Source organism: Oreochromis aureus, linkage group 3 (genome assembly GCF_013358895.1).
Source record: "Oreochromis aureus strain Israel breed Guangdong linkage group 3, ZZ_aureus, whole genome shotgun sequence".
NCBI lineage: Eukaryota > Metazoa > Chordata > Actinopteri > Cichliformes > Cichlidae > Oreochromis > Oreochromis aureus.
Window position 1 is genome coordinate 107,270,138 of NC_052944.1, and position 26,981 is coordinate 107,297,118.

General features: G+C 45.1%; 2 protein-coding genes across 4 annotated transcripts; both read right to left on the reverse strand.

The window, feature by feature from the left end:
- Nucleotides 1-573: 573 nt before the first annotated feature.
- On the reverse strand, nt 574-11,225 carry eif4e2rs1 (eukaryotic translation initiation factor 4E family member 2 related sequence 1). The gene is made up of 7 exons (XM_039608401.1): nt 11,052-11,225; nt 10,375-10,456; nt 8,835-8,969; nt 8,534-8,638; nt 6,573-6,725; nt 3,503-3,639; nt 574-771 (listed from the first exon to the last, which is right to left on the reverse strand). Exons 1-7 carry the CDS (start codon nt 11,066-11,068, stop codon nt 732-734), a joined length of 669 nt encoding a protein of 222 aa, XP_039464335.1. The 5' UTR covers nt 11,069-11,225; the 3' UTR covers nt 574-731.
- A 977-nt stretch (nt 11,226-12,202) lies between these two features.
- On the reverse strand, nt 12,203-26,428 carry zgc:158659 (uncharacterized protein LOC791141 homolog). Of its 3 annotated transcripts, none has more exons than XM_039608402.1 (28): nt 26,110-26,428; nt 22,793-22,916; nt 22,463-22,566; nt 22,222-22,384; nt 21,931-22,140; nt 19,807-19,874; nt 19,586-19,714; nt 19,453-19,506; nt 19,042-19,151; nt 18,821-18,962; nt 18,454-18,539; nt 18,247-18,352; nt 17,602-17,754; nt 17,390-17,521; nt 16,834-16,958; nt 16,440-16,521; nt 16,186-16,350; nt 15,919-16,022; nt 15,734-15,833; nt 15,533-15,604; nt 15,345-15,451; nt 14,944-15,065; nt 14,782-14,860; nt 14,540-14,710; nt 14,347-14,464; nt 14,120-14,271; nt 13,897-14,045; nt 12,203-13,597 (listed from the first exon to the last, which is right to left on the reverse strand). In XM_039608402.1, exons 2-28 carry the CDS (start codon nt 22,875-22,877, stop codon nt 13,473-13,475), a joined length of 3,213 nt encoding a protein of 1,070 aa, XP_039464336.1. In that variant the 5' UTR covers nt 22,878-22,916; nt 26,110-26,428; the 3' UTR covers nt 12,203-13,472. The 3 variants fall into 3 exon arrangements, with proteins under 3 accessions (XP_039464336.1, XP_039464337.1, XP_039464338.1); XM_039608403.1 differs by lacking the exon at nt 26,110-26,428 and adding an exon at nt 24,101-24,119; XM_039608404.1 differs by lacking the exon at nt 26,110-26,428 and having other exon boundaries at nt 12,204-12,322; nt 13,452-13,597; nt 22,793-22,877.
- Nucleotides 26,429-26,981: the final 553 nt, after the last annotated feature.

Sequence of the window (26,981 nt, forward strand, 5' to 3'; positions counted from 1 at the left end):
ACTTACAGAGGAGAGAGAGAGAATGATGGTCGAGCTAGATTGACTTACAGAGGAGAGAGAGAGAATCATGGTCGAGCTAGATTGACTTACAGAGGAGAGAGAGAGAATCATGGTCGAGCTAGATTGACTTACAGTGGAGAGAGAGAGAATCATGGTTGAGCTACATCCACTTACAGTGGACAGAGAGGAACTTTGCATCCACCCGTGTGTGTTATGTTCTCACGTCTGTTGCTTCACTTCCTGCTGATGATGTCAGCACCTCGCTGTAATATCACAGCTTGTGGTAAGAGGGTGACTGAGTCTTTCTGTGTAAGCAGCAGCAGGGGAGGTGAATCATGTGATCAGACAGGTGAGCTGGATCAGGTACCAATGATGGCACCTCTGATCTGCTAATCCTGGCCTGGATCACGTCCATCTTCAGAGCGCTCAGCTCCCTGCTGGACTGCAGCCAGGAATAGACCCAGATTAGTCTCAGCTACCATCCTTGGAACGGCCTGGAATAGCCCGGGACAGGTTTTTATACTGTTCTGGGACCCAGAGGTGCCACCTGGGATTAAAGAGTCACACTCAGAGTTTAAAGAAGACTCAGTTTTATTTACACCAGCAGAAACTTCAGAGATACAAACTAACACCGTCAGTCCAGTTCAGTCAGTTTATTGGTCCATGTGGCCATCCTCTGGCCAATGAGAAAGCAGAGTAACACCACAGCCATTCGGCTGACCCCGGTGACCTCAGACAGAGATCTTGGTGTTCCTGAAGCTCGAGTTGTCCCTGAAACAGAAGACAGAAGAGGTCTCACTGCTTTATCAGGATCGTTTCCCACAATGCATTTTACCAGTCAGCAGTGACAAGCACAGCTGTTAGTTTAAACACAGTGTTAGTGTCATCTGGGCAATCGTGGCTCAAGAGTTCATGGTTCGTCCTGTAATCGGAAGGTTGCCGGTTCGTTGTGTCCTTGGGCAAGACACTTCACCCAATGCCTACTGGTGGTGGTCAGAGGGCCCGGTGGCGCCAGTGTCCGGCAGCCTCGCCTCTGTCAGTGCGCCCCAGGGCAGCTGTGGCTACAATGTAGCTTGCCATCACCAGTGTGTGAATGTGTGAATGACTCCATGTAGTTTAAAGCGCTTTGGGGTTCTTAGGAACTACATAAAGCACTTTACAAATACAAGCCATTTACCATCTACTGCGATCCTCCCTCTCTCTAAACACGCTTCAGTGCAGACATGCTTGTCTCTTCACAGAGGGGTTTACAGTGGCTTTATAGAGTGGACAGAGGGTAACAGTGGGTTTACAGGGAGGACAGAGGGGTAACAGTGGGTAGAGCTGGGCGATATATCAAGTTTTTTAAAAATATCGATATATTTTCATACGAGATATAAGATGTGACAATATCCTTTATATCGATATAGTCTATGTTACGTTATAATTATAGTTGCGGAGCCGCAAGTTTGCCTCTCTTTCGTCCACTTTTGTCTTTACGCAACGTTACTCGACCTCACCTCTCCTTCACTGAACACAACTCCCCCTCCTTCCCCATAGCTTCACCTGCAGGCAGCAACAAGATGGACACGGCAAATCTCTGTTAACGAGTTACTGCGCATCGCCCTGTGCGTGGGGCTGGATGGCGTCAACGTGTTAACGAGCTAGCCACGCTAACGCCATGCACAGCCTAAAATCCTTTCATTCTCTCAAAAGTTGACTGCGCGCCTTTTGTATGAATTCTGGTTGTGCTTGATGACCGCGAACCGATTTTATGTGATACACGGCGCTCAGCAATATGTCAACAAATGTTTTAGTTCGACTTTGGTAAGCTACGGAGCTGCACCTTGATGGATTGTCGGAGCATTACGGCTACCAAGGAGCCTCGCGGAGTGATACGTACTGTGCTTCAACGTAATATTACCGTATTTTGTGTATAAGGACCATAAATGGCACCTGTTCAGAGACATGGTTACGAAGCGGATTTCAAACTCCAGGCTGTCAGTCACGCAGTAGAAGTTGGGAACAGAGCAGCTGTGAAATCTGTCTATGTTATTATGCTCAGCGTCTTTTAGTTTACATTTTGACTGCACAATTGTGAGCTTTTTGTTATGCACAAAACAACATAGTTTTCTTTTATTTATAAAGCATCATTATTTAATAAATGCTCATAATTTATTTTTGAGTAGTTTTTTTTTCATGTACATCTATGCTGTATGTTAATAAAAGTGCCTGTGTGACATCTGGGACACAGCTTTGACTAAGAACTCTCTTTTTGTTCTTACTTTATGGCTTTAAAAAAATATCGAGATATGAATTTTGGGTCATATCGCCCAGCTCTAACAGTGGGTTAACAGAGTGGACAGGGAGAACACGCACATTTGATCTCAACTTTGACCTAAAGAAAATAAATGTCCTGATTTCCTTTCATTAGATGAAAAGTGGCTCCACCTTATGTCCCAAACGTCAACAGATGACAAACCCAGTTTAGAGTATCATTAACCCTTTAAGACCTACCATAGACCCAAGAACACCAGAGCTTACTTTATATTTTTACATGCTGTGGAGCCATTTTTGGGAGCATTTCAAGTTGCTATACATCAATACAACTGTTATAGCCCAAATTTTAATAATATGTATGCATTAAGTCCATAGTAGCTACATAAATTGCAAAAAAGTGCAATAAACTACAAAAAAAATTAAAAATCATTTTTGTTTTTTTTACACATATTTCTACTTAGAGAAATTTAATAGGTTTATCCCTCAATACTGTAAATACAAAAAAGTTGCAAAAATAGTTTACAACAACAGGAAATTTATTTTGTGTCTCCGTAGTTTTATTTTTGAGATACACCAATTTTTATATACTGCAGAAAAAAAAGCATGTGCATAAAAATAAACTATTTAAAGCAGTGCAATTTGAGTTCTATCCTAGGAACTACTCAGAAAAGCATAAAGTCAAACATGACTTTTAAAAACACCAGTAAAGGCTTACAAGGCCTACAAGTAAAAAACTAAATTTTCCGCGAAAATGATGCCACTTCCTGTTTCGGGCAGGTAATGGCGGACATGCGATAGTTCGCACTGACGTCTGTTTCAGTGTAGGAAGTGTTATGAACAGCTGATCGGATCGGCAAAGCACGTTTCTGGAATATTATGTTTTTGTTGCTGCAAGCGCTTTTTATGCAATTTTTGCAAAGCTATATGTGGAAGGAAACTGTGACCTAGGACAAGCTGATGGCATGAGATACAACCCGGTTTCATAAGCAAAAGAAATTATTGCGCTAGCTTACGTGGTTCCGGTTCTACAGGGATTTAAAAAATAGTTACGCAAAACGGAGCGTGCCCGCTCCGACCGGCTTTAAAGGGTTAAGTACAGATGGTTTAGAGTTGAGACATTTCACTTTGATCACTGTCAGGTTCATATGAATACACTCAAAGCATCTCAACTACCAACCTGACCAGTACAGTGTTAGCAGCAGTAATAGTAGCAGTAATAACAGTGGTAGTACAGTAGTAGTACCTGAGGCTGTCGTTGTGGGTCTTGTACTCCATGATGGTGTTAGCTGGAAGGTTCAGGACTCGTCTCAAAGTGTCTCTGATTCTGGACGTTGTCGTCTGGTCGTTGGACGTCCTGTTCCAGATCGACAGGATGTCCTCCTGACAGACAGACAGTTTACAGACAGTTCAGATGTTATCATAAATGTACCACAGGCCTTCAAGCTGGCAGTAGTTAAACCGTGACTTAAAAAGCCATGTTTAAACCCAGCAATCTTAGCTAATCATAGGCCAATCTCCAAACAGCTAACAGATCATCTGCAGAGGAATGGCTTATTTGAAGAGTTTCAGTCAGGTTTCAGAGCTCATCACAGCACAGAAACAGCTTTAGTGAAGGTTACAAATTATTTTCTTATGGCCTCTGACAGGAAATGGTAAATCGACTGGTTCTCCTATAACACTTTCCTACTCTGAGCTCTCAAAGCACTTTACAGAAGGTGCCTGATTCACCCATTCACACAAGTTCTTTTTCTTATGCTCTTTCTCTGTAGGTGCTTTCTATCTAATATTTACACACATACATACTCCGATGGATGCATCGGAGTGCAACTTGGGGAATGAGCTTCCAGTTTGGATTTGGGAGACAGGCACTATCTCTAATTTTAAGATTAGGCTAAAGGAGCAGACTCCTGTCAGTGTGGAGGAGCAGCAGCTCTCCTCTGAGTGCCTCAGCTTGATCAGCTCACTTCCAACGCTCATATATCGGACTCATTGATTTGGTCTGTGAACACAGCTCGACAACATTGCTGCCACAGTCTTCTATACAGGACACACTGAGGCCAAACAAGACCCCACCCATCCAGCTGAACCCACGCAGATCATGCAGAGCTACCCACCTGATTAGATCACATGATCCAGACTGGAAATGCTTTTACTTTGAAAGATGTCGCAGGAGAGGTCCCTGAGCTCTGAAAGTGGAATTCAGCACTGAAGGTGACGGGCGCTCAGTGTAGCGTTTCACATTCTTATTGTAAAATATTTTTATGTAGTTTAATATCACTGCAACATTATTATAATGGAAAGCAGCGTGTTGCCTTCAGGGACTGTGAGGGCTTCACAGACACAGAGGAGATTCAGCACCTGATGAACTTTAGTATGTGAAACAGATCATAGTTACAGTTACACAGATTGTTAATTATTTCTTAATCTCTAATTGTGTAGCAGAGCTGTCCCCGCTCATCTGTGTTGGGCTTCAGTTCCCAGTATCAGATATAAAGACCCAAATAACTGGACCTTTTTCATTACTGTTAGTTAGTCACAGGTTAAACACTTAAATAAAAGGACAGCTGTACTTCCAGGCTGAGCTCACAGGGCCCACTCCCTAACCCGGAGCAGGCCCTCCACCCTCCTCCTGCTCATGGCTCAGACTGACAGGTGCTGAACCTCCACCCAGTCACTTCACACTCAGCTGTCAACTCCCCCACAGCTGCAGGTCATGCCCTGATGAAGCCAAGACAGCCACACCATCCACCCTTTGGCTCCATCCACAACAGGTATGAACCGAGTCAGTGATGGAGGGTGGGGCAGACCACTCCAGGACCAAGGTTATTATCGTTAACGAAAACTAACGAAATAACGAAAAACTAGAAGTGAAAAAACATTTTCGTTAACGGAAATAAAAATGAAAACAATAAAAGGAAAACTAAAACTGTAATGAGTGTTCACAAAACTAACTAAAATTAACTGAATTTATAGCAAAAATGTGTTTAGTTTTCGTTGATGTGTGCGTGTCATACAATAGTCAAGGGTGAAAATGAAGTTTAGTTTCCAGGTTTTTTTCTTGCTGTGTCTCATTATGCCAGCAGGTGGCAGTACGTTAGTCGAGTCGTCTGTGTCGCTGCTCCGTCCACGCGCAGAATCATGTCAGGAAAAGTCTGGAGAAAGCATCAGCTTCCAATTTGGGATTACTTTGAATATGACTGTGTTTTGGATAAAGCAAGTGTCTTGTAGTGGAAAGAGACAAATTATGAGGGACATTTCTAAAAGGAAAAAAATCCCACAAACCTTAAAGTGCACTTGAAAAGCTCACACAAGAAGGCTGAGCTAGCTTACCTGGAGAAGGTAAGGGAGCACGCCCAACCCTCATCCCCAGAAACAGAAGCTAACACCAGGCAAGGCAGCGTGATGCATCCCGAGACAACAGGACTGGGATATCTACATAACTGTGTGAGTCAATTGCCTTAACACCCGGTGCTGCAAGAGTTAATAGTCTCATTGGGGCCAAGATATACATTTTATAGTTGTCTGGTATCAATGGTTGTTCATCTGCCTTTATTTATTTATTTATTTAAAGAACCCATAGGTGGGAATGTGAGTTGTCTGTCTCTGTGTGTTAGCCCTGCGACAGACAGGCGACCTGTGCAGGGTGCAGGGTATGGTAGCTGGAATAGCAACATACCCAAACATAAGCAGAAGAGAATGACTGATATGATGAAACTGGGATTTTGTTACACTTTATTGCAAACACAACTAAAACTTTAACTGAAACTAATCAAAACTAAACTGAAACTAAGGATTTTCCAAAAAATAAAAACTAAACTAAACTAGCAAACAATTGGTAAAAACTAATTAAAACTAATATAAAATTGAAAATCTGAAGTCAAAACGAAATAAAAATAAAAACTAATGAAAATTGCAAAACTATTAAAACCCTGTCCAGGACAAAGCCCACACGATTTATCCTGAATCTGAGGCTCTGCTAACAGCCTATGAGGATTGAGGTCAGCTGAAGGTAGAGCCCACTTTAAAAAAGGGGACCAGCACACCAAGGCACTGGGTAACCCTGGTAACCCTGTACGATGGAATCACAGAAGTCCTCTCTCTGCTTGACCTCTGCACTCCACAAACTTCCACAGTCATCAATTGCTGTACTTTAGTACTACAGTTCTATTGTGTTTTACTTGGATAGGACTAAATCACAGTTTGAGCCCTGATGTTTCAGGTAGAGAAGGTCTCCGCTCTGCCTCACATTCTCCCCCTGAATACTCTCAGTCTGAGACTGACTCAGAGTAACACTGCAGTGGTTGTGTGGTTACCTGGAAGCGTATGGAGACCACAGCCCCACAGATCTCCTCTCCCACCATGAACTGCTCCCCTAGCATGGCCAGGATGATGTTCTCCCAGAACCGACTCGCCAGACCCTTACGCAGCCGAATGATCCACTTCCCCCCACTGCGGTTAGACTCGTCCTGCACAGGTGAGACAGACACAACAGGTGAAACAGGTATGAGACACAGGTGGGAGTTTGAGTGCGTCTCTGTATCCGATTGGCTAGCTTGTTCATAGATGTCCTGTCATGTGGTATGGTTCTGCAGGTGACAGTCATGTGACCACACAGCTCTGACATCACTGCAGGTACTTATTTGGGACAACTGGTATGAGCAGCAGGGGGGCAGTACAGGATTACTGCAGCATCACAGCAGGTTCACATCGTTTGAACTCCAGTATCAGTACTGCATTAGGGCATGAGTACATCTTCAGGATTACTCCTGCAGTACTCGAGTACACTGATGAGCAGTTAATACTTTCCTGTTAAAACAGGTTTTCTGTTGAGAATTCTTAGTTGAATTATTATGTATTTTAAGACTACTTGTTTATTTTCATGTGTTTTATTTAATCTTTTGCATTGACTATGACCTAATCTTCATGTTAATTTTAGCCTTTTGTGTACAGCTTTGGGAGCGCTCGTCTGTGAGGAGCACTTCACAAATACAATACAATTTTCTTTATATAGCATGTTTAAACCAGGGGGTGCACCAAAGTGCTTCACAGTAAGGAAAAACAGTAAAACGATTACACTGAACAGTAAGTCATTAAAACAATGTAAAATAGAGCAAGTAGAGAAAACAAACAAAAAGCATTAGCAAGTAGAGATAGGGAGAAATCATGATCATCCAGAGAAATGAGTAGTGATACAGCAATTAATGAGCGGTGAAAATTAGCGAGTCGGAAAAGCCAGGTTGAATAGGTAAGTTATCAAGCGTGCTTTAAAGGATTGAACGGAGTCAGAGGTACGAATGGTAACAGGAAGACTATTCCAGAGGTTTGGTGCTGAAGAGGCAAAGGCACGATCACTCCTAGTCTTCAGACTAATACGACGTAAATCTCGTATAAAGTAATTTAACCAGGGTTGAGGGGAGGACCTAAGACGCTTCATCTTTACGGGGGCCACTAGGTCCAAGGTGGTTGGCGGGTTCAAGCCAAGTGTGAAGCGGTGGGAATGAGAATCAGGAACTCCACGTCAGAGGCCAAAGTCCTCAGCCAAAAAAGGTTGGAGTGCCCACTCCACGTGAGGGACAAGTTAAATTCCTTCACTTGTAAGTATTGTAAGTCTTGCTCATGAGTGATGGGAGAAGGGAGCGGGAGATTGACAGATGGATGCTGTACCGGTCCATCGTGGTGAAGAGGGAGAGCTGAGCATAAAAGCCAAGCTCTTGATTTACTGGCTGATCCACGTCCCCACCCATGGTCACGGCCTGTGGGTAGTGACTGAAAGACACTGTGGATACGAGCAACAGAAATGGGCTTCCTCTAAAGGGTGGCTGCTCTCTCAGAGAGAGCTCACACCCCTCCACATCAAATGGAGACAGTTGAGGTTGTTTGGGCATCTGACCAGGATGCCTCCTGGGCAAGGTGTGCTTGTCGGTGTTCTCCTCCGACAAGCTGGAGGAGGTGGCCAGTAAGAGGGAGGTCTGGTGTTCTCTGCTTAGGCTACGTGACCTGTCCCCCAGTGAATGAAGATGGATGGATAACCCTAATCTAATGACACTTCATCAACACTTCACTAAGAATTCATTAATACTTCATTCATTCATTAGTACTTTCTTGATGTGGATGTGACCTCACACAGGTGTGTCTGGTTCGTGGTGATGTCACTGCAGCACCGCATGTGTTGTGTGTCTATGATGATTTTATTGTTGTACTTTCATTTGTCTGAGCAGCACAAATCCATATCTGTACTACACGAGTACTGCAGGAGTACTGGGTACTTAGTTACCTCCCACATGGGTTTGATGCCCTCCTTGAACAGGTGGAAGTCGCTGTGCCCACTCAGGTCACCTGGCCTCACCAGATGACTGTAAAACCTCCAGAACTGCTCCACCTGAACACACATTACTGATTATCAGAACGATAGATCACACAGACTTTACTGATCGAACCTCTGGTCAGATTGATCATGTGACTGAATCAGAGAGAAAGGGAAAAAAATTGTGTCAGACTAAAACTATCAGTAAAGCTGATGGTGTGTGGTCTCAGAGGAGGCGTGTCCTCAGAGAAAGTTGCGTGTCCATACGTACCGAGGCCACGGTGCCGATCTGTCGTATGTTCTGCTCGTAGCTCAGAGAGCTGGCGGGACGACTCGGGGTCCTCCTGCTGTACCAGAAGGTGTAGTTATACTGCAGGGGGTGCTCACCTGCACCTGGACACACCGTCTGCAGGTTACAAAACACACAGGTCACACATATCACAGCCTGCTGACCATCAGGTCCTCACAGTCTGAGGGTCTTCAGGTTTTAAGAGTGTCTAAACTCAAGGTGTGTCCCAAGTCAGGGCCTGCGTCCTTCGGAGGCCGCATTTGAAGGCCGATTATGTCACAGTGACGTGATGAAGGCTGTCCTAAATCGAAGGCTGCTGCAAATGTGGCCCACAAATGCGTCGTCCTTTTCCTCAGATTTCAAGGATGGGTTATGATGTGGGTTGGCACATAATATCCCAGGATTCATAGCACAGTGGAGGATAAAGTGGGGCCGCCGAAGAGTAAACATTTAAAAGTGCTGAGTTATATGACTCTTATTTATGCGGCGATACAAAAGTTGCAATAGTGAGGAACATTAAAACAATACTTTTAGCTACCTGTCAGCAAAGTCACGTGACATTGTTTTTATAAAGTATTTATAATGTTCAAAAGTTTAATTTTACAGAGAATGTGATGATTTTATGGATAATTAAAGTCAGTCATATATCCACAAACACAACAAGCTGAAAGTCAGTGATGCTGCTCGGTTTGCAGTCCTGAATATGACGGCACAAGCAGGATTCACTGCACTGTTAATGTTAGCTATGTTATATTGCTGCCTCTGTTCGGTGGTGTCGAGCCAAACGGACTTTAACGTGTGTTTGAACGAGCTGACGGTTCACTCGTTAAGCTGAAAGAAAGATGCTTTAATCACAGGAGTCACACATGTGTCCACTGGACCATCTGGGAACTCTTCTTGTTTAGCACTCGTAATAACACAAACACTAAATCCTCCTTCTCTTGTGCTGTTTTGTAGCAGTGTGTACACCTGAGACTGTCACCTGTCTGTCTGTCCTGCACTCTCTCTCTGTTTCTTTCTCTCTGATTGTGGAATAAAAGTATGAACATGTGAGACCAGTCTCATGAAAAACATTAGCTCGTTGTTATTTACTAGCTAATCGAGTCCAGTGACCGTTCAGAAATGCTCAACTGTAAAACCTGAAGGTCCTCATTTCTGAGAGTTTCTACTGGCTTCAAATAAACTTTATTAACACAGCAGCTGACCGGTGAGGTCCAAATACCAATCAGACAAGGCCACAATGAATAACAGCTGCAGCTTAATACGGCATTGTGAAGAGGAAAACAACCATCAAATCACCACGGAAACAGTAACACGCTATCAGATTGGCCTGATTGGTGCTTGGACCTCACCTGGTCTCTGACTACAGACTCGGTTTGTCTGTCCTCTAATGCCACGTGTCTGAGTGAGACTTTCACCTGGATAAATATAGGATAACATAATGTGCCTACAGACACAGGTGAGCATGACGTAGACATGTGAAAAGGTAACCAAGGACACAGGTAAAACAGGAGCAGGTTACCTTGCGCCGGTTGTTGTTGTTGTTGTTTCCATCGGCATTGTCAACGTGACAATCTGTCTCCTGTGCGTTGTCATCTTGGGGACTGAAAGACAAACAGGAAGTACTCAGCAGGTAATCACAGGTGTCACCTGAGGGACGTGCCCATGGTTTATGCTGGATGAACAGCTAAAATGCTTGATTCATCTTTACGTTTACATTTCCACTGATATGTAGCCTGCATGTATTATCACAGCAGGGCTGCTGTACACCGAACGACCAGCAGATGGCAGCAGTGAGCTGTTAAATGGGGCTCCGTGAGACCGAAACGATTGGCTGGAAAGATCCGACACACCGCACCGTCACTACTCACAGGTGAAGTCGCCCCTTTATCTCACATGTCCTTCCTAAACTCCATTTAAAAAACGGAGCCCTGCGCTGACGTCACACCTCCACAGGTCCTCTCACTTGTACACAACCGCGCACGCGACCGTCTCTCGCTCCGAAACAAACGGACTGTTGAGGGAGCCTGTGTCAATAAAGTTTAGACCCCGACTGTCTGGATAAAAACGCTGTTGTTAACGGCTAACTCTTATTTCACACTGTCTGTTTAAATAAAGTTTGAATGAATCACACTGGATGCTAGCTCTACGTGCTCGAGCGTTATCTGCAGTTATTACCGGGTCAAAGGTTAGCCTTACCGCTCCAACTGATCCATGTCTCCTCCGTCTCTAGTTCTGCTCCTTATCTCCGCCTTTATCACCTTTACTTTTCTATTTTTAATCTATTGTCCCTACTCGGCTTCTACTCAACACACTGGACTGCGGTGACGGCTTCTGTCAATGCGCATGCTTACGGCGGAACACTGGACGGAAGGCGCGAAAGGACAGATTTAATAGCTGTCACTAATCGCGCTTTCACGAAAGGTTATAAAAGCGAAACGGTATGTCCATGTGTATGGAGGACCAATGCTGCATAATTGACTACATTAAAAAAATAATAAGTGATAAAAAAAATATTATGGCGGACCCATAGTGCATAAAGTACAAAATTATATTTATACAAACATATGGAGGACCAACACTGCATAAATCAATACATTAAAAAAAAACGATAAATGAAAATACATTGCACTGCATTAATGCATGCTTCTCAAGTCAAGTCATCTTTATTTAAATAGCACATTGAAAGGGCATCTAGTGTCCGCCAAAGTGCTGAACAGAAGGATAGCATAATCAAATAAAAAGAATTAAAATAGATAAGACGGGTCCAAACCAGGTTCCTTTTAGAAGCAGCTGGACAACAGCTTGTTTAAACAAATGAGGAACAGTTCCATTTGAGATGCTGCTATTCAAAATAGCGAGGATGTTTGGGCCGAATGTCTTCAGCACATCTCTTAGAAATGGCGTAGGTAACACATCCAAGGGGCACGTAGTTGGTTTCATGTGCATTATTATATCCGTAAAATGGGATAATGAGACTGGTTTAAATTCTGAGAAAAAGGATGAACATGCAGGTGGTTCAGAATTACTTCCAGCCTTTTTTCCTCTATTGTTTTTTTAATTTTGTTTCCCCATATTTAATTTGTGTTTTTGTCAAACCTGCTCTAAAAATAGTCAAAATATATGTCATATATCATAGATTGATTAATACCCACAGTTATTTGCATTTATTTGATTTGAAATACGGTGAAATATGGAGAAAATATCTTATTATTTAAGTTTTATTTATTTCATTTTTTTTTTAAAAAAGAGCAGTTAGAACTCAAGAGTCACAGCAGCACCTGCTGGAGGTCAGACGAACTGAACATGTCTCAGGTGAGTAAAGCACACACACATACACACACACAGTACACCAGTTAAAGTTTTATTTTGAAACAACAATAATCCATAATAACACTGATCAATAAGTGCTTTAACACCTGGGCATGGTGTTATAACATCAGGCTCCGCCCTTCAGGTGACCTGCTCTCCTATGTCAGAGGGTCAAGAAGAATCAATAACATCACAAATCAATACATGAAGAAACCAATCAGTTAAAAATCATTAATACATCAGAAAACAATCAATACTGATCACATGGAAACAAACACATCACATCTCCCCGTGTGTTATCAGTCACTATAGTAACCATCACAGTCGATGATGTCAGCAATGAATGATTAGCATGCAGCAGGGGGCGGGGCTTTGATCTCTCACCTGAACAGGAAAAAACCTTCACATAAAACTATTTGAATGTAGCCCCGCCCTAGGAACTGGCAGCCAATGAGATTAGAGGGATGGGGTTTTCACTATGGTAACCAAACCTACCCACAGTTCCTTTATCCAGTGCAACAACTCAGCTATCTAATAGCTAACAGGCTAATGCTAACTATCTCAGCATGACTCATGAGCCAACAGCTAACAATGCTAAGTAGACTAGCTAAGGGCTAACGGCAGCAGCTGATTGGTTCAGATTGTCGAGTACTTTGATCCCTGATTAACGAGGATGATATGCTGATCGTAAAAATCTGTTTAAGTGGGTTCAAATCAACAAAATACTCCAAAAGATACTTCAATGAACTCTGAAGGTAACTAACTAGACTGCATCATCACAATGACTCCGCCCACAGCTGGTCAGCTCTGCCTTCCTACTGGTCAGAACGCCTGATTGTCATAATCTAAATATTGATTGGTTATTGGAAGTTTTATTGCTCTCACAGTGACCACAGTGTTCACTTTGCTGGTTTCAATAAAGTTAAGTCACTCAAAAATAACATTTTATAAAGTTACAGCTGCTTGTCAATAAAATTTCGCTCAATAAAGTTTGACTCTTTTTGAAAAGCACAGCAGCTAACAGGCTAACAGTAGCACCGATTGGAAGACTAATGTGACATCACCGTCACCTTCATCATCAGCATCGTCATTTTTTCCCAGCCTGCCTTTGGCATCTTCAAAACCCCTCTGACCTTTGACCCTGAGATTCATGTTTCTATGACAACCGTCCAAAAGACACAAGGACAAAAAACTTTTAAAGAAAATCTATGACATCAGATGACGAGTCTGTCATCATCATCATCATTAGTATCATAATCATCACAGTAGTGCAGTAAACAAACACACCAGTGTGGGTGAGTGGGTGTGTCAGTGCTCATTGGGCATGTGCCTTATGGTGTGGAAGATCCAGTCCATCTTCGTGCTCCAGCCGCCGTGGTGAGCGTCGTTCATCTGCTTGGTGAAGTACTCCAGTGCCTCCTGCTGGCTCTTCTCTGAATTACAGACAAATGGGTTAGAGACAGACGAGTTAGAGACAGACCAGTTATAGAAAAGACTTTTAAACAGACCGGTTAGAGACAGACAGCTTAGAGACAGACCAGTTATAGACAGATGGGTTACAGACAGTTCCAAGTACTGAAATGAGTCCCTGTGATGGACTAGAATTTAAGGAAGGACAGGAGATGGTTGCTTAGAACAGGCACTCTGCTGCCACCATGGATTGTTGGAGTTCTAGACATCTACAGCATCATAATACCACCTGTCTCCTGCCCGTCCGTCACCCCAGTCTTACCCAGGGCCAGGGTTTTTCTCAGGTAGGCAATGTCATCAAAGCTTTGCAGTTCAGGCATCCCGCAACCCAGCATAAGGGAGAAGAGATTGATGAAGAGGCTGGCGTGCTGACGGATGGCGAGGTATGCTTTGTAGCACATCTCCTGGAACCTAAACAGGTAGACAGAGAGTGAGGCGGGCTCAGAGGGAAACAGCAGGAGGTGCAAAGAGGAGGGACAGGGCACCTCTCAAACTCCTTGGTCTTGGTGGACTCCTGGATGCCTTTACTAATGACGATGAGGAAGTCCTGAGTAAGGACAAAGGGTACGCGCTCCCTCTTGTAGCCAAACTTCTTCTTCTTGTGATCCAGGAAGTGACCAAAGTCAATGTGGAACAGCTGGAGGAGGCAGACAAAGAGTTAGGCGGCTGCAGTCCCAGGAAGCGCTGTCAGGGCGTGGGGTCAGAGGCTCACCTGTCCGTTCTCTTTCACCATAATGTTGGAGTTGTGGCGGTCTCCAATTCCCAGGATGAACGTGGCAACGCAGTAACCCGCACATGAGCGCGTGAACAGGTCGATGGCCCGATCGTACCTGTGGGACAGACAGGAAGTGAGCAGAGGGCAGACAGGTGTTCATGCAAACAGGTGTGCAGACGGCTGAGCTCACGCTTCGCCGCGGTTCTTGTCTTTGATCCAGTGATGCAGCGTGTTGGAGTTGAACTGCAGCGCCCCCTTCAGGCCTCCCTTGCACTGAATCTGCATGATGGTGAAGCTGTTCTTCACGACCTCGATCAGACCCACGCAGTCACCGATGGAGAGGCATCCATAGGGCAACATGCTAATACACAAACACACACTCCGTTAGCCAGGTGTTGGTGTGATGTCACAGCTAATGTCACGGGTTCTCACCGCAGGTCCAGACCCTGGTTCTGCCAGATGTTCTCCATGATTTTAATAATCTGCAACGTTAGCATATCCTGACGCAGGTCTGTAACAGAACACACTACGTTACCCACAGTGCCCTGGCACAGCTGTGAACAGCAGTAATACAGTTAGCGTCAAACTCGTTACCATCTCCGTTCTTGAAGATGATTTCGTTGTTGGTGAAGAGAAGCTCGGACATGATGTCAGGGTTTTCCCAGTTCAGCCACAGCGGGCGCTTTGCCGAGGACATGATCCTGCACTCCTCCAGCCTAAAAGCACACAACACTTTTTAAAACATTGTTTTACTTTGTTGTTTTTTAAGCCTGAAAACATGCAGATGCAGTCAGGAAGATCTTTAAAGAATAAAACACTTAAAGTCAGTCAATATGCAGATGAATCACTTTTATATTCAGAAAACCCCATATTTCACTACAAGAGGTATAAATATCCAGACTGATCTTAGTCACAGTCACACACACTAAAAGATCTGGTCATGCAATGATCGGTCAGGTAGGACGTCATGCAGTTATTTAACCAGTTATGCCTACCTGAGATTTCCCAGCTGGTGAACTGGATTCAGTGGAGAGACGAATCCCTGCAGAGCTTCCATGTAATCTGGACGAGACATGTGCTCAACCAGAAACTTCATCTGAGTCTGACAACCAACCGTACAGAAACACACGTCACCGTCAGCCAATCACAAGTCAGATATAAGTTGCTTTGTTTGTTTTCATACTTTCTGAGTCTCGTCCTTCTTCTCCTGCTTCAGTGTGTCAGTCAGATTCACCAGTTTATCCATGGCCTCTACCTGCACACACACACACACACACACACACACACACACACACACACACACACACACACACACACAGGTTAAGAAAAACTAGATGAGCTCATGTTGAACTGGACTCAGAAGACCAGGTGTGTCAGTGCTCACCTGTCTGTTCAGGTGTTTCAGGTACATCCCGCAGGCTCTGCAGAAAGCTTCCAGCAGCAGACCGAAGCGTCGGGAAACCGTCTTGTTGTGCATCTCTGACCTGTGAGAACACTTCCTGTTAGATTAAAAATGGCCAAACAGACGTGTCAGATCCCTCAGGTAAACACCAGGACATCTGCACTCACTTCAGGTGCCAGAAGAAGAAGTGCCCTATCCTCTGATTGGTCAGAGCTTTCTTTATCAGGAAACGGGCCAAGGGATTGTCCAGGTACATCTCATACTTCAACACCTGCAGAAAAGACCATGAGACAAAAGACGAAAGATAAGTGTATGTATGTGAGGTAGTACACAGACAGGTGAGGAGTCCAGGTGTGTCTACAGTGCGCTGCAGAGGAATCTGTGTGAGGCACACAGCAGCAGGTGTGCAGACCATTTACCATTACCAGACGCACCTGTACAAGTTGCAACAGGTACTGCGACAGCTTGTCATCCGTCAGGCCCTGCACGAGGCAGCGCAGCGCAAACTCTCGGACCATCGGGTCGGGAAAGTTACAGTCCAACAACTCGAGAGCCGACTCGGGCTCCATCAGAGGCCACTCTTTCAACAAACAGTACATCTGAGGGAGGGGACAGGTGGCAGAGAGACAGGTGAGTCAAAGTGAGGGCTTGAAGCATTTTTCCCTGACTGTGATGGGAAGTTCGGTACCTGAGAAACTTCGTCTCTGGAGTTCCATTTGACAGAAAGAAGCAGCTTAGGGAGAGACTCTGGGATGTTTACACAGTAATGTCTGCAGAGATACAGACAGGCAGAGACACAGGTAGACAAATGGGGAGAGACAGGTAGACAAGACAGGTGGACAGGAACATGCACAAACAGAGAGAGTCACGTGAAGCTGCCAGACATCTAAAATCAGACAGACAGAAAGGTCCAGAAAGTTTCTGTGTCAAAGATCATGTTAGGTTAATATGGGACTATTTAAACCTGTTCAAATATACCTGGATCAGATGTTTAACTGTGGGTTCAGAACGTCACAGCGTTCAGAGGACATGCCTCCAAAAATACACCTGCAGGGTGTTCACTCCATTACATTCATTCTCACCTGTGTCTCCAGAGGAAGTCCTTCTCCTGCTCCGAGAGCTCGTACAGCGGATCTTTGGAGCAGAGAGAGCGAAGCTGCTCGGCATCGCCTGAAGAAACACTGCTGTCACAGGCCAAACGGCTGCTCTGAGGGAGAGGTTAGAGACGGGTGAGAGACGGGTGAGAGACGGGTCGTCTGAGGCAATCGCTGAGTCTTCTGTATTTGGACCTGAGTCACAGGTAAACACTGACAAACTAAAACACACAACAACATCGGAAACACAAACTACACAGGGACATTCAGGACTGCTGCTGCTCTTCGGTCGAGATGAAACCTATAAAGATTACACCACAATTTCCAAAGAGGCAAAAAGAAGCCAAAGGCAAAACAGCTGGAGAACAGCTGGAAAGCAACTGTGTTCACTTTGAGGAAGACCCCGAAGAAGAGCACTGTCAATGGAAGGCAAGCACACAGGAAACCACTACTGATAGATAGTGGACCTCTGTAGAGGTCTGGAGGATTTCACACACACACCAAACCTCAGGGGGCAGAGAGGAGTTTTTAATGTTGTAGTTACCAGGCCGTGGCAGTAGTTGTAACCCAGCTCTCTGCTGATGGTCCAGTTGGCGTGCTCTTCAATCTGCTGCTCGTCAGGAAAAACAACGATCTGATTGAACCAGGAGAACTCCAGCTCCACACACGGGGTCTCCTGCAGACCACAACACCATCATTAAATACTCACTTCAGGATCAGACACATTTCTACTGTCTGAGAGAACTTGTTGGGTACCTTGTTGGGATTTGAACCCGCGGCTCCAATGGGGTTGAGCAGGTCCTCTAGGCCATGAGGAACAGGCCACAGGCTGAGAGCCACCTTACCACAGACCAGGATGTCCTTGTAGTCAAACAGGTTTACATTCCCCCAGGCCAGAGGGCAGTGCTCCTGTGAGACAGGTGAGACAGAGGATCAGTCCTGGCTCCTCCCCGTTTATCAAGCATGCATAGATGGTCATTTCACCTGATGTAAAATGTGCTGTTCTTATTTAAACAGCTGACTCTGAATTAAATCTCTAATTTTAGCTGTTCACACCTATGAAGCAGATGATATGTAAAAGGGAATTTTTGCCAAAGTGCTTAAAATAAAAAAATCTTTTACTTTGTGCAGTTTTTAATATCATGCGTAATTTCCATTGTGCATATCAATCACAGTTAAGTTAAAGGGCGGTGATGATGTCATCAAGTGCACGTCCGTTCCAACATCAGAACGATCGCGGCGCGTCCTCCAGTTCTCAGGAACTCCAGATTCCCGTGGGAACTTCAGAGGTGCGAGGGGGACGAGTACGGACTTGCGTACTTGAGTACTGAGAAACAACCTGAGACAGGTTCAGCCAGGCAGTCTCACTACACAGATCACCTGTACTCCCTTCTTTCCTACCTCCTTAGCTCCTTTCCTTCCCTTCACAGAGCAGATAGACAGGCAGAGTCTGGCTGAACGAGGGAGGTCAGCCAGGTAGATGTCATAGGTCAGCCACTCATTCCACCTGAAGACAGACAGGTAACAGTTAGGTGAGCAGACAGCCAGGTAAAAGGAACGACAGGAGGGGGGCAGATGTTTTAAGGTGTGTGTTTGGGTGTGTCGTACCTGGGGTTGGAGCAGGGCACTCTCTGGGTGTTGACGTTGTCACAGAGCGGCTCTCCTCCGTGATAGATCCCTGTCCTCACATAGATCTACACATACACAAGAAAATCCTATCTGATGTTTTGGATTCATATCACATGCAAGGGTGGGGCTGATCCAACCATCCACCCAAACATCCACTCCTCCCTCTCTCCAGCTGAGAACCTCTGCAGAGTCCTGGGTCTCCTCCTGCTACGACCCTTCTTTGAACATTAAAGCTTCTCAAAGCAGGTAATAATGACTGGAGTCAGGGCTGATGCATGATAATGATAACACCTGTGTTAGACCCCACATGTGATGCAGCAGGTCCAGGCAGCGAGTACCGACTCACCTTATCGATGTCTCTGATGTTCACGTTCACGTACGTGGCGCAGAGCAGCCGGGCTCTCAGCAGAGTGTTGAAGGCCCACAAGGAGCGAGGAGGAGAACCGTCGCCTCCTCCTGGACAGGGAGACGGCTGAGGAGTCCGACGGCTGAAACACACACAGCTCAAGTCACCTCCTGTCCTGTATCCTGTGATACCTGCAGGTGTGATACCTGCGGCTGCCATACCTGTAGGAAGGCGTGACGAAGCCTGAGGCGGGAAGCTGAGAGTAGAGGCTGTCTTTGGACACGAGCATCAGGTGAGGAAGACGTCCCACGATGATGCAGGAGCGGATGTACTGCAGACACACAGGTGAGGAACTGAAGATCACCTAATCCTGGATGACACTTTAATCAGACGAGGATCAGAGAGCCAGCAGAGAGTGCAGGTATGTCCCTGATGATTGGTTACAGCGCACCCCTCCAAATCAGCTCCGCCCTCTGTGTTTGGATTCATTCTCACCTGACACTCTCAGAAAAATCTCAACAAGCTCATGTTGAGTCTCACCTGTCCTGTACGTGACATTAATGTGAACTATGGACAGCAGGCAGGTCACAAACTGTGACAGGTGCAGTGACGGCCACAGGATCAGCTGTTACCTTATACTGACTGAGAGGAAACTTCTCCAGCAGGTACTCATCACAGCCACACACCTGAGAGGCACACAGGGAGGGAGACGGGTGAGTCGTCAGGTGTGGAGGCAGACAGGTAGACACAGACAGACAGGCGTACCTTGAGGATGTACTGGCCCTGGTACTCCTGAACGCAGAGGCGGAGCTGCTGAGGTGAAAGGTGCATCGATCGGCTTTTCTTCCTGATGGACTCGGCGATCAGCTGCTCAGGTAAACTGTCATGACTGACCTGCACACACACACACACACACACACACACCTGGTGACTACCTCACCTCCTGTTCTGATTGTTTCAGGAACCAGCTCAGTGTCCAGGTCTACCTTCAAGGTGTACTTCTGTTTGGAGTTTGATGGAGACACGATCACCCAGATGGTCACAATCAGGCGCCCTGCACAGACAGGTACAGGAAGTCAGACAGGTATAGAGAGGGAAACAGGAAGAGATCCAGGTAAGCAGGTTCTGGACCCAATGAGACAGGTGTGTGACAGGTAGACAGGTGCAGGAGTATGAGGTGCCATAAGGGACATTATTACTGAAACGCTCTCACACACAGTACTTTAAGGTGTCTCGGATAAATACAATAAAATAAAACCAGTACTGCTACCAAAAAAGAAGATTTATTCATAACACACGGGAAAAGACCCAAGGAAGCTGAGTTAACAATATGCACGATATAAAAATTTAAAAAAAGATAAATACCCTGAAAACAATAAATTTCAAACTCAAGCCTCAACTCTTGTGACCCGGTACCAAACGACTCACAGACCGGTACTGGTCCAGGACCTGGGGGTTGGGGCCTAAGTGAAGCAGCCACATTACTTAACAATATTTTAGCTTCCTTGAATCAAGGAATGGATTCAAGGTGCAAGAGGGAATTAGGCAAGTATGTCCTGTTTCCCCTAAGCTTTTTATATTGGCAACTCAGTTGTTAACACTATTAATCAAAAATTCTAATGACATACAAGGAATATCAATTTTTAATAAAGACTTCAAAATAAGTCAATTCGCAGATGATACATCTATTTTTTTTAAAGAGAAATACGTGGTCGAGAAAACTAAATTTTCTCTAATGCTTCTCGTTTATCTCTCAGTATCAAAAAATGTGAACTACTCCCGATTCATACAAGCTCTGACTCTTCAATAGCTTTGGTTAGAGTTGAACCTAAAGTTAAATATATAGGGCTGATAATATCTAAAAACAACAATTAGCAGAGAAGACACTAATATTTCTAACTGTATCATGGAGATGAAGAAATCACTTAGCCAGTGGTTAACCAGAGACCTCGCTATTATTGGCAGAAACATCCTACTTAAAGCTGAAGACATCTCCAAATTGATTTATCCTTGTCACTCTCTATATATCTCATCTAAAAACATTAATAAGGCTAACACAGTTATTTTCAAATTTTTGTGGAGGAATAAAACCCATTACATTGAAACATCTCAGAAAAATATTGTCTAAACTGTTCTCAAAGAGAATATAACAAATTTTGTGAACTGGTCCCACTGCCTCTGCTTCATTTGATTAAAAATGTTATGATATACAATAAGTTCCCATCTGTGCTCCCAAATTTATTGCTAGGGCAATGTCAGCTGTTTGATAAAAATGCAATAATAGATTTATTAGTAGTTTCTTCAAAGACAAAATATTTCATAGTTACAACAGAATGGTTACATTACATGGTTCTAATTTAGTTATTTCATATACTGGATAAAGCATACTAAAAATTTATGAAATAGTCTATTCTAAAGAAACACACTTAAAGTAAAAAACAAAATTAATCCTGTGGCAGAATTACTAAAAAAGAGATTTGGTTTTGAGATGGATCAATGTTCTTTTTGTACTGATGAAAATGAAACCCTAGAACATCTTTTTTTTCATCACACAATGCATTTGGTGCAACTTAAAAAATTGGATTTCCCTAAATATTAATGATGCGCCACTATTTGAATTACATCATAAATTTTTTTATATGGATCATCTAGCATTGGGTGTCTCAAACATTATTAACATCATCATACTTCTGAGTAAATATCATATGGAGGAACGCTAAGCCTTCTCTCCCTGGCTTTATTAATGATTTTAAGATATTTTGTTCTTTGCTAAAACAGACAAAAAGCACATATGCCAAAAGAATTAACCAGGATAATGCCCGTCTGCTATTCTAAATTTTGACTTATGCTGAGGCTTATATATTGTTAAGTTATGCAGCTGCTTCACTTAGGCAGGTTGCTGAGTAGACATCTGTGTAGTGGTTTGTTTGAAATTTACCACTTTTTCCTTCAGTTTCCTTGTCAAGAAACAACTTCCTGTTCAACTGAAACGCCTTGGTTTTTCAGACGTGTGTGTGAGAGTGTTTCAGTAATAATGTCCCTTACAGCACCTCATACAGGAGAGTGAGACAGGTATTGGGTGGTTCTGGGCCCAGCAGGTTTAGGAGTACCTTTGTCCAGCTTGCTATAGATGTGCTGGGGCAGCTGGGGACTGGACTCCACGTTGGGGGGGTAAACGTAGAGCGCCTGGCTGTGGGCCCCCCCTCCTTCCCGTTCCTCCATGGCCTCTCTGCACACACTCAGTATGGAACGGCGGAAGTCCTGGACCTCCGGGTCCTTCATCATCTCAAACTCGCAGACCGGCATCCCGATGGCGAAACCTGTGGGGGGAGAAGTCTAAAGGGTTAATGACGTGACTATGAGGTCATAGTGTGATTACATGTGATGGGGCGCTCCCTTACCGATCTCACGGTTAAGGATTTTCTCCTCACGGTTGCCGAGTGGCTCGATGACCTTAAGGATGGGGTGGAACAGGCGCAGGTCACACAGCCGCCTCGTCTCATCGTAAAACTCCTCCCTCTCAGCCTCCTGGGTCACGCCCACAAAGATGTAGCACGACTCCTCCTGGCCAATCGGAGACCAGAATTTATAGTTGGACGTGAGATAGAAGGAGGGGGCGGGGTCAAAGTTAAGAGCATATACCTGCAGCAGGTGGTACAGGGGGTACTTCCTGGCCTCGGAGAAGAGCTGCTGCTTGATACTGATGAGAGGAGTTTCCCTCAGACACTCCAGGCTCACCATCATACCTGAAGAATGTCATGGAAACACCATGAAAACGCCATGGAAACGCCACAGAAATACAATAGAAACACAAATATTAAAGGTGAGCTGAAAGAGGGCGAAGGTAAGCCTGTACGAGTGAAGCTTGTTTTCAGTCTTAAAAACAAAGCTGTGACGTCATGATGGCATCTGTTGTCCGACATCATGACGTCACGGAGCTACACCCAAGCTTACATCCGCCCGTGGGTGTACCGTTAGGCAGGCAGCAGTCCACCAGGATCCGGGGGGGCATCAGGTGGAGCCCCCATAGTTCCCCTGACGATGGCCTGGGCACCATGGTAACCAACAGTCACACCTCACCTCAGTGCTGGGCTACCTGTGAAAAGAGAGAGAGCTGCAGGGGTCAGAGGTCACTCTGGAACAGATGCAACTGTTTGAATGGGTGAGGCCCGTACCTGTGGGCGGAGTCACGTAACCTGAAACTAGACTTGATAAAACAAGAAAGTGAGACTATTTTGATCACATCTTGGCCTCCTCTTTAGCCCCGCCCCCTCTCCTTTGCTACCCAGCCTTCTTTGTTTGGGTGTTGTGTTCTTTGATAATAGGTTTATCAGAGAGTGAGCAGGTGTTGTGTCCTCCTCGTCCTGTTACGAGCCGTAACGATATTCAGAGGTTTGTCTATCAACAGCTGCGATTATAAGAAATATCATCCTCTGTGAGGGCTCCTAAATATCAGTATGAGTTTCTATGGTAACATGTTACACACATCATAATGAAAGTGTCACATGACAGGCCACGCCCATATGAGAACACCTGGAAAAAAACAGGTGCTACAGCTGCTGGGTCACATGATTCTCAGCTGAAGTGAATAGATGCTGAACAGAGCAGCTTCACTGACGGAGCGTTTGTGTTGGTCCACAGGTAGTGGAAGGGCTAATGTGTGTTATATGAGCACAGGTGATCTGATGTTCGCTAAAAACAGGGAAATATTTTATCAGTGAAGCAGACAACGAGACGATTTAGGAGAGGAGGCCGGGTTTAACCAAAAGCAAGACGTTTATTATGGCTAAAAGCAAGCATAAACCAAAATAAATGACAACCTAGACTGGGGAAACTTAAACAGAAACAATCGGAAAACCTGGAAGACTGGAATTTATCGAGGAAACCTGGAAACAAAAGGAGGGACCGCTGGAGATTTCCAGATGCCCTGACGAGGAATCAGTGGAAAATGACACAATGTATACACACAGGAGAGGATGACAAAGGAAGAAACACACGGAAAAACAGCTGGAACAAATTAGACTAAATGAGACGGGGAGGCAAAAACCACAACATTGAACATGGGACGCAAGACTGTCAAAACAAAACAGGAAACACTGAGAGGCAGACTTAAGACACACAGGCTTGACACATCAACGGAGATGGATAAACAGAGAGTCAAGGGTGAGACACAAAGAGAGGAACAGGGGAAACAGGTGAGGAAGACGAAACAGTGACACGACTAAAACACAAAGGGACGAGGGAGCGAGAGACAAACACAGAGACACAATAGACTCTTACACTCAATGAAGACACAGCTCAAGCACACTTGGTCGATGCTGAGTGGGGTCATCCTGTAATCTCTTACGAACTACCTCCAACGCTTCAGTGACTGGGATGCAAGTGAAGATGTAACGTCGTACGAGACCATGGTTTCATCTGCCTCCATAATGACATCTCTCACCTTCTCAACAAAATCCAGGGTGTTCTGGATGTGGTGTTCAGAGCTGCCCACCAGCAGGTTGAGGATCGAAGCCAGAAACTTGGAGATGTTATAGGTGACCGAGCTGATCATACAGAACGTTTGTCTTAAAGGTGCACCCTGTTAAAATATCTTGATCATGCTCAGTCATCCACGTAAGCACATCCTCGAATGCTGTGAGGTCAGTTTTTGATCAACTCTCTGTGGTACTCATAGCTGTTGATCAGTGGTCAGTTTGCATATTAATGATCAGAAACTGACCTCACAGCCCATTGTTCCTTCAGTGGTGCCGGTTTCAGTCATTGTGCAAAAGTCCTGTTTAAAAGAAACCTGCAGTCAGCTGAGACTGAAGAAGTCACCTGATGATGGTGATGATGAAACGTTTCTCCCACTGAAAACGTCCAGACGAACAGAATCAACCCTTTGTGCTCTCTCTCAGATTATTCACTGTTAGATTAAATGTCTTTAATCAGGCATCTGACAACATCTGTGGAGTAGTGAAAGAAGAGTCACGTGATCCATGAAACGCTCCTTTTAGATTGGTCAGATGCTGCCGGCCCCGCCTCTTCATGCAAGTGCGCAGCTAAAACCATGATTTAACTTAAGAGTCATCCTGGGTAACTGAGAACCGTCACAGATATCTTCATGTACTGTTGTTGTTGTTTTTCCAACCAGGCCGTCAAACAAAGGAAATAGGACACACACACATGCACACGCACACACACACACACACACACACACACAGTCAGGACAAAGCAGGGGTGCGTGTGTGTGTGAGGAAGCAGACTTCCTGGGGTTGTTTTCCTGTTGACCGGCTGCTTTAATGCAACAGCAGTTATTTCTCTCAGAGTCTCAGAGCATGATGAGGCGATCAGAGGTCAGAGGTCAGCTCCTGCTGTGAGGAGCTCACACTGTTACTGTGTTACAGACTCCTGCAGAGGAGAAGATGGAGGAGCTGATCAGCTGTTTGAGGCCAGCCAGACGGAGAGGAAGTGTCCTGTGAACCAGGGCTGCTGGTTTGAATCCCATAGGTCACCATGGGCAGAAACATGACGATGAATGAAGCGTTGAGAGGTCAAAGGTCAAAGTATCACTGAGGATAGAAACAACCAGCTAAAGATTCTGAACGACCAACAAAGACCTGAGGAGGTCCAAACACACGTCCCAGACTGATCTAACGGACAGGAGAACATTTCTGACAGAACCACACATAAAGAGCTACAGAGGGAACCCCACAGAGAGCTGCATCCACCCCAACCCAACAATAATCTAACAGGGTCTAAACAGAGAACCTCAAACAGTTTTTCACAATCTGAACAAGAACTCTGTTGTTGTTTCACGGTGATGTCCTAACAATCAGCACAAACATGTCAAACAAAATGACCTGATTTCAGGATAAAATAAACATTTTTTTTTCATATATTTTACAAACAGATTTCAGGAATTTTCACAATAAAGTTCTAAAAAGATTAAAAGTTGTAAATGGAGTTTTGTTTTTCAGACTAAATAAATAAAGTTCAGAGTCAGGATGCTTTATTATGTAAGTGTGGACCTTCATCGATCACGAGGCTTGTGTCAGCAGGAAGCTGATTATGCTGTTTGTTTATTTTGAAAATCTCAGCTGCAGTTTAAACAAACAAAAGCTCTACAGTCACGTGACCCGCAGACATCCCACTGACCGATGACATCACACAGGTAAAAACAGGAAGCGCCGGCTGATGTAACAAACCAGCCCTCCTCCTCTCCGTGACCTCAGACTAGGAAATGGTTACCATGACAACAGGAGTGGGAGCATCCATGAAAAAAGGAGGAGAGTCTTTGTTCCTACCTGGGGGCGAGCCCGAGGGTCCAGCGGTGCCGCATCCTGTCAGTCCATTCGTCCAGTCTGTTCGTCTGTCTGCGAGTCTTTGTCTGTGCTCACGTGTCCGCCCCCCTCAGCTGATCCCGTCGGACACACAGACAGACGCCGTTCCTCCGTCTGAGGCACTGAAACTGTCTGTCTGTCAGTCCGTTCGCAGCGGGCTGAGCAGCAGCAGCAGCAGCAGGAGGAGGAGGAAGTGGCTTCTCCCGGAGCCACAGAACAATGTGCGGCTGAGGAGGAGGAGGGTGTGTGTGTGTGTGTGTGTGTGTGTGTGTGTGTGTGTGGGGGGGGGCTCATCCTGTGCTCTTCCTCTCTTAAAGGGCCAGCAGCCTCACGGGGAGGAGGAGCTGACTGCTGAGCTGCAGGTCAAAGGTCAGCTTTAGAGGAGCAGAGCAAGCTGTGAACCAAAGTCCATTCAAATTTTGACCGATTTAAAGATCATCAGTTAATCCTAATCCTGTGTTTGTTTCCAGGATTCTGTGTGTGTGTGTGTGCAGGGGGCGGGGCTCGCTGGATTAAGGATCAGATATTCTCCTTTCTCTGATTTTGCTGTTTTCTCTCCATCTGTCAGCCTGACCCAGTATCCCAGCATGCACTGTGTGTGACGTCAGACCCCCACAGAGAGACAGCAAACACAGAGGGACCACACAAACATCAGTCTGTAAGGCTTTATTAATTTATTAGACTCTACTCTTCAGCATCAGCATTTGCATCTGGACGGCTAATACAAACAGTCCCAGGTGCGACCGTTAGGCCACGCCCACACCGTCAGGTGAGGCCAGTAAGGCACGTTCAGGGTTACTGTGTTACAGGCTGCATGTGTGTGTGTGTGTGTGTGT